At 42.7% G+C, this 8,163-nt stretch overlaps 1 protein-coding gene across 1 annotated transcript in view; it reads right to left on the minus strand.

Annotated features, from left to right (window-relative positions):
- LOC123732236 (RNA-splicing ligase RtcB homolog) overlaps positions 1-7,870 on the minus strand; it is a 10,031-nt gene extending 2,161 nt beyond the window's left edge. Inside the window, exons 1-2 of the mRNA XM_045711529.1 lie at positions 7,649-7,870; positions 6,425-6,503 (exon numbers count right to left, since the gene is read on the minus strand). Of these exons, the coding sequence (XP_045567485.1) occupies positions 6,425-6,503; positions 7,649-7,741 (172 nt within the window). The 5' untranslated portion in view covers positions 7,742-7,870. The remainder of the gene's footprint in view (positions 1-6,424; positions 6,504-7,648) is intronic.
- Positions 7,871-8,163: the final 293 nt, after the last annotated feature.

Genomic DNA, 8,163 nt, shown 5'->3' on the forward strand with positions numbered 1-8,163 from the left:
ACCAGAACCTGAAGACAATATAACACAACACCAGTCAAATCAACAGGGAGAAACCCACCAGAACCTGGACGACAATATAACACAACACCAGTCAAATCAACAGGGGGGAAACCCACCAGAACCTGACGACAATATAACACAACACCAGTCAAATCAACAGGGGGAGAAACCCACCAGAACCTGACGACAATATAACACAACACCAGTCAAATCAACAGGGGGAGAAACCCACCAGAACCTGACGACAATATAACACAACACCAGTCAAATCAACAGGGAGAAACCCACCAGAACCTGAAGACAATATAACACAACACCAGTCAAATCAACAGGGAGAAACCCACCAGAACCTGAAGACAATATAACACAACACCAGTCAAATCAACAGGGAGAAACCCACCAGAACCTGAAGACAATATAACACAACACCAGTCAAATCAACAGGGGGAGAAACCCACCAGAACCTGACGACAATATAACACAACACCAGTCAAATCAACAGGGGGGAAACCCACCAGAACCTGAAGACAATATAACACAACACCAGTCAAATCAACAGGGAGAAACCCACCAGAACCTGACGACAATATAACACAACACCAGTCAAATCAACAGGGGGAAACCCACCAGAACCTGAAGACAATATAACACAACACCAGTCAAATCAACAGGGGGGAAACCCACCAGAACCTGAAGACAATATAACACAACACCAGTCAAATCAACAGGGGGGAAACCCACCAGAACCTGACGACAATATAACACAACACCAGTCAAATCAACAGGGGGGAAACCCACCAGAACCTGACGACAATATAACACAACACCAGTCAAATCAACAGGGAGAAACCCACCAGAACCTGAAGACAATATAACACAACACCAGTCAAATCAACAGGGAGAAACCCACCAGAACCTGAAGACAATATAACACAACACCAGTCAAATCAACAGGGGGAAACCCACCAGAACCCGACGACAATATAACACAACACCAGTCAAATCAACAGGGGGGAAACCCACCAGAACCTGACGACAATATAACACAACACCAGTCAAATCAACAGGGAGAAACCCACCAGAACCTGACGACAATATAACACAACACCAGTCAAATCAACAGGGGGAAACCCACCAGAACCTGGACGACAATATAACACAACACCAGTCAAATCAACAGGGGAGAAACCCACCAGAACCTGACGACAATATAACACAACACCAGTCAAATCAACAGGGAGAAACCCACCAGAACCTGAAGACAATATAACACAACACCAGTCAAATCAACAGGGGGGAAACCCACCAGAACCTGGAAGACAATATAACACAACACCAGTCAAATCAACAGGGAGAAACCCACCAGAACCTGAAGACAATATAACACAACACCAGTCAAATCAACAGGGGGAAACCCACCAGAACCTGAAGACAATATAACACAACACCAGTCAAATCAACAGGGAGAAACCCACCAGAACCTGAAGACAATATAACACAACACCAGTCAAATCAACAGGGGGAGAAACCCACCAGAACCTGACGACAATATAACACAACACCAGTCAAATCAACAGGGGGAGAAACCCACCAGAACCTGAAGACAATATAACACAACACCAGTCAAATCAACAGGGGGGGAAACCCACCAGAACCTGACGACAATATAACACAACACCAGTCAAATCAACAGGGGGAGAAACCCACCAGAACCTGAAGACAATATAACACCAGTCAAATCAACAGGGGGGGAAACCCACCAGAACCTGACGACAATATAACACAACACCAGTCAAATCAACAGGGGGAGAAACCCACCAGAACCTGAAGACAATATAACACAACACCAGTCAAATCAACAGGGAGAAACCCACCAGAACCTGACGACAATATAACACAACACCAGTCAAATCAACAGGGAGAAACCCACCAGAACCTGAAGACAATATAACACAACACCAGTCAAATCAACAGGGGGGAAACCCACCAGAACCTGACGACAATATAACACAACACCAGTCAAATCAACAGGGGGGGAAACCCACCAGAACCTGAAGACAATATAACACAACACCAGTCAAATCAACAGGGAGAAACCCACCAGAACCTGAAGACAATATAACACAACACCAGTCAAATCAACAGGGGGGGGAAACCCACCAGAACCTGAAGACAATATAACACAACACCAGTCAAATCAACAGGGAGAAACCCACCAGAACCTGACGACAATATAACACAACACCAGTCAAATCAACAGGGGGAGAAACCCACCAGAACCTGACGACAATATAACACAACACCAGTCAAATCAACAGGGAGAAACCCACCAGAACCTGAAGACAATATAACACAACACCAGTCAAATCAACAGGGGGGAAACCCACCAGAACCTGAAGACAATATAACACAACACCAGTCAAATCAACAGGGGGTGAAACCCACCAGAACCTGAAGACAATATAACACAACACCAGTCAAATCAACAGGGAGAAACCCACCAGAACCTGAAGACAATATAACACAACACCAGTCAAATCAACAGGGAGAAACCCACCAGAACCTGAAGACAATATAACACAACACCAGTCAAATCAACAGGGGGAAACCCACCAGAACCTGAAGACAATATAACACAACACCAGTCAAATCAACAGGGGAGAAACCCACCAGAACCTGACGACAATATAACACAACACCAGTCAAATCAACAGGGGGGAAACCCACCAGAACCTGAAGACAATATAACACAACACCAGTCAAATCAACAGGGGGAAACCCACCAGAACCTGACGACAATATAACACAACACCAGTCAAATCAACAGGGAGAAACCCACCAGAACCTGAAGACAATATAACACAACACCAGTCAAATCAACAGGGGGGAAACCCACCAGAACCTGACGACAATATAACACAACACCAGTCAAATCAACAGGGAGAAACCCACCAGAACCTGAAGACAATATAACACAACACCAGTCAAATCAACAGGGGGGGAAACCCACCAGAACCTGAAGACAATATAACACAACACCAGTCAAATCAACAGGGAGAAACCCACCAGAACCTGACGACAATATAACACAACACCAGTCAAATCAACAGGGAGAAACCCACCAGAACCTGAAGACAATATAACACAACACCAGTCAAATCAACAGGGAGAAACCCACCAGAACCTGACGACAATATAACACAACACCAGTCAAATCAACAGGGAGAAACCCACCAGAACCTGAAGACAATATAACACAACACCAGTCAAATCAACAGGGAGAAACCCACCAGAACCTGACGACAATATAACACAACACCAGTCAAATCAACAGGGAGAAACCCACCAGAACCTGAAGACAATATAACACAACACCAGTCAAATCAACAGGGGGGGAAACCCACCAGAACCTGACGACAATATAACACAACACCAGTCAAATCAACAGGGGGAGAAACCCACCAGAACCTGACGACAATATAACACAACACCAGTCAAATCAACAGGGGGGGAAACCCACCAGAACCTGAAGACAATATAACACAACACCAGTCAAATCAACAGGGGGAAACCCACCAGAACCTGACGACAATATAACACAACACCAGTCAAATCAACAGGGAGAAACCCACCAGAACCTGACGACAATATAACACAACACCAGTCAAATCAACAGGGAGAGAAACCCACCAGAACCTGAAGACAATATAACACAACACCAGTCAAATCAACAGGGAGAAACCCACCAGAACCTGACGACAATATAACACAACACCAGTCAAATCAACAGGGGGGAAACCCACCAGAACCTGAAGACAATATAACACAACACCAGTCAAATCAACAGGGAGAAACCCACCAGAACCTGAAGACAATATAACACAACACCAGTCAAATCAACAGGGAGAAACCCACCAGAACCTGAAGACAATATAACACAACACCAGTCAAATCAACAGGGAGAAACCCACCAGAACCTGAAGACAATATAACACAACACCAGTCAAATCAACAGGGGGAGAAACCCACCAGAACCTGAAGACAATATAACACAACACCAGTCAAATCAACAGGGAGAAACCCACCAGAACCTGAAGACAATATAACACAACACCAGTCAAATCAACAGGGGGAGAAACCCACCAGAACCTGAAGACAATATAACACAACACCAGTCAAATCAACAGGGAGAAACCCACCAGAACCTGAAGACAATATAACACAACACCAGTCAAATCAACAGGGGGGGAAACCCACCAGAACCTGACGACAATATAACACAACACCAGTCAAATCAACAGGGGGGGAAACCCACCAGAACCTGAAGACAATATAACACAACACCAGTCAAATCAACAGGGAGAAACCCACCAGAACCTGAAGACAATATAACACAACACCAGTCAAATCAACAGGGGGAAACCCACCAGAACCTGACGACAATATAACACAACACCAGTCAAATCAACAGGGGGGAAACCCACCAGAACCTGACGACAATATAACACAACACCAGTCAAATCAACAGGGGGGAAACCCACCAGAACCTGAAGACAATATAACACAACACCAGTCAAATCAACAGGGGGAAACCCACCAGAACCTGAAGACAATATAACACAACACCAGTCAAATCAACAGGGGGAAACCCACCAGAACCTGAAGACAATATAACACAACACCAGTCAAATCAACAGGGGGAAACCCACCAGAACCTGACGACAATATAACACAACACCAGTCAAATCAACAGGGAGAAACCCACCAGAACCTGAAGACAATATAACACAACACCAGTCAAATCAACAGGGGGGGAAACCCACCAGAACCTGAAGACAATATAACACAACACCAGTCAAATCAACAGGGAGAAACCCACCAGAACCTGAAGACAATATAACACAACACCAGTCAAATCAACAGGGGGAGAAACCCACCAGAACCTGACGACAATATAACACAACACCAGTCAAATCAACAGGGGGAGAAACCCACCAGAACCTGACGACAATATAACACAACACCAGTCAAATCAACAGGGGGAGAAACCCACCAGAACCTGACGACAATATAACACAACACCAGTCAAATCAACAGGGAGAAACCCACCAGAACCTGAAGACAATATAACACAACACCAGTCAAATCAACAGGGAGAAACCCACCAGAACCTGAAGACAATATAACACAACACCAGTCAAATCAACAGGGAGAAACCCACCAGAACCTGAAGACAATATAACACAACACCAGTCAAATCAACAGGGGGAGAAACCCACCAGAACCTGAAGACAATATAACACAACACCAGTCAAATCAACAGGGGAGAAACCCACCAGAACCTGAAGACAATATAACACAACACCAGTCAAATCAACAGGGGAGAAACCCACCAGAACCTGAAGACAATATAACACAACACCAGTCAAATCAACAGGGGGGAAACCCACCAGAACCTGAAGACAATATAACACAACACCAGTCAAATCAACAGGGAGAAACCCACCAGAACCTGAAGACAATATAACACAACACCAGTCAAATCAACAGGGGGGAAACCCACCAGAACCTGAAGACAATATAACACAACACCAGTCAAATCAACAGGGGGAAACCCACCAGAACCTGACGACAATATAACACAACACCAGTCAAATCAACAGGGGGAAACCCACCAGAACCTGAAGACAATATAACACAACACGAGTCAAATCAACAGGGGGAAACCCACCAGAACCTGAAGACAATATAACACAACACCAGTCAAATCAACAGGGGGGAAACCCACCAGAACCTGAAGACAATATAACACAACACCAGTCAAATCAACAGGGGGAAACCCACCAGAACCTGAAGACAATATAACACAACACCAGTCAAATCAACAGGGGGAAACCCACCAGAACCTGACGACAATATAACACAACACCAGTCAAATCAACAGGGAGAAACCCACCAGAACCTGAAGACAATATAACACAACACCAGTCAAATCAACAGGGGGAAACCCACCAGAACCTGAAGACAATATAACACAACACCAGTCAAATCAACAGGGGGAGAAACCCACCAGAACCTGAAGACAATATAACACAACACCAGTCAAATCAACAGGGAGAAACCCACCAGAACCTGAAGACAATATAACACAACACCAGTCAAATCAACAGGGAGAAACCCACCAGAACCTGAAGACAATATAACACAACACCAGTCAAATCAACAGGGGGGGAAACCCACCAGAACCTGACGACAATATAACACAACACCAGTCAAATCAACAGGGGGAAACCCACCAGAACCTGACGACAATATAACACAACACCAGTCAAATCAACAGGGGGGGGAAACAATACAGGAGAGGGCTTGTCTGTTATTAACACGGCATCATCATGTTGTTGTTGTTGTTGTTGTTGTTGTTTACCTCCTCCTTTACACGCGTTACGCAGCTCCTCAAACATCAGCTTCTCCAGGGACTCGTTGACGTAAAACACTCCTTCCACCTGGAATGAAACGATGATTAAACTATATATATACTATAATACAGGAGTGGGCTTGTCTGTTGAAGTAAAACACTCCTTCCACCTGGAATGAAACGGTGATTAAACTATATATATACTATAATACAGGAGTGGGCTTGTCTGTTGAAGTAAAACACTCCTTCCACCTGGAATGAAACGGTGATTAAACTAACTATATGTATATATATATATATATATATACTATAATACAGGAGTGGGCTTGTCTGTTGAAGTAAAACACTCCTTCCACCTGGAATGAAACGATGATTAAACTAACTATATGTATATATATATATATATATATACTATAATACAGGAGTGGGCTTGTCTGTTGAAGTAAAACACTCCTTCCACCTGGAATGAAACGGTGATTAAACTAACTATATGTATATATATATATATATATATATATACTATAATACAGGAGTGGGCTTGTCTGTTGAAGTAAAACACTCCTTCCACCTGGAATGAAACGATGATTAAACTAACTATATGTATATATATATATATATATATATATACTATAATACAGGAGTGGGCTTGTCTGTTGAAGTAAAACACTCCTTCCACCTGGAATGAAACGGTGATTAAACTAACTATATGTATATATATATATATATATATATATATACTATAATACAGGAGTGGGCTTGTCTGTTGAAGTAAAACACTCCTTCCACCTGGAATGAAACGGTGATTAAACTAACTATATGTATATATATATATATATATATATACTATAATACAGGAGTGGGCTTGTCTGTTGAAGTAAAACACTCCTTCCACCTGGAATGAAACGGTGATTAAACTAACTATATGTATATATATATATATATATACTATAATACAGGAGTGGGCTTGTCTGTTGAAGTAAAACACTCCTTCCACCTGGAATGAAACGGGGAAGGATTTGATCAGCTGTCTAGTCCCATACTCCACATTAGGTTAACTAGTTAACTAGTTAATGTAGTTACTATGCTCTTACACCTTCTCTACATACAAAAAGACAAGAGAAACAACGACAACAACAACAGAGTCAAGCTGGATAGTAGCGAGCCACGTCTGAAGCTAGTAACCTACGGACATGTGTTAAAGTTAATTCATTCCGTATAGTTTAAACCAATCACCTGCATATTCGGGACGAAACCTTTCTTGATTCGCCAGCAGTTCTTGTCAATCTTGTCCAAATATTGTAACTCGTCATTGTACGATCGACTCATGATTATGATTATTATCTAGCTGGCTGGCTGTTTAATAATAATTTGACTTGTATTTCAGCGGTGTCTGATTCTGTCCTGAACCAACAGACTACGGCGCCTCGCAGACGTCCGGATAAAAACGCGTTTTTCAAAACTGTGATATATGACGCAGCTGGAAATGTTTTTTTTTGTAAATTAATTAATTGCGTTTATTTTTTTGAATGGATTGAAATATTGATCTTAGATAACATCATATTATAGTCGTGCCTACCAAATACATGTTTCCTAATATCCGAGCAACGTTTCATTTTTTGTTTGTTGTTGAATACATTAGTGGTAATTAATTTTTCCTAAATGTGTTTTGTCATTTTTGACTTTCCGTAGTTGAAGTCAGAACTCTTCTCGCTTTCCGTAGTTGAAGTCAGAACTCCTACTCGCTTTCC

The sequence above is a fragment of the Salmo salar genome, unplaced genomic scaffold (genome assembly GCF_905237065.1).
Source record: "Salmo salar unplaced genomic scaffold, Ssal_v3.1, whole genome shotgun sequence".
Taxonomy (NCBI): domain Eukaryota; kingdom Metazoa; phylum Chordata; class Actinopteri; order Salmoniformes; family Salmonidae; genus Salmo; species Salmo salar.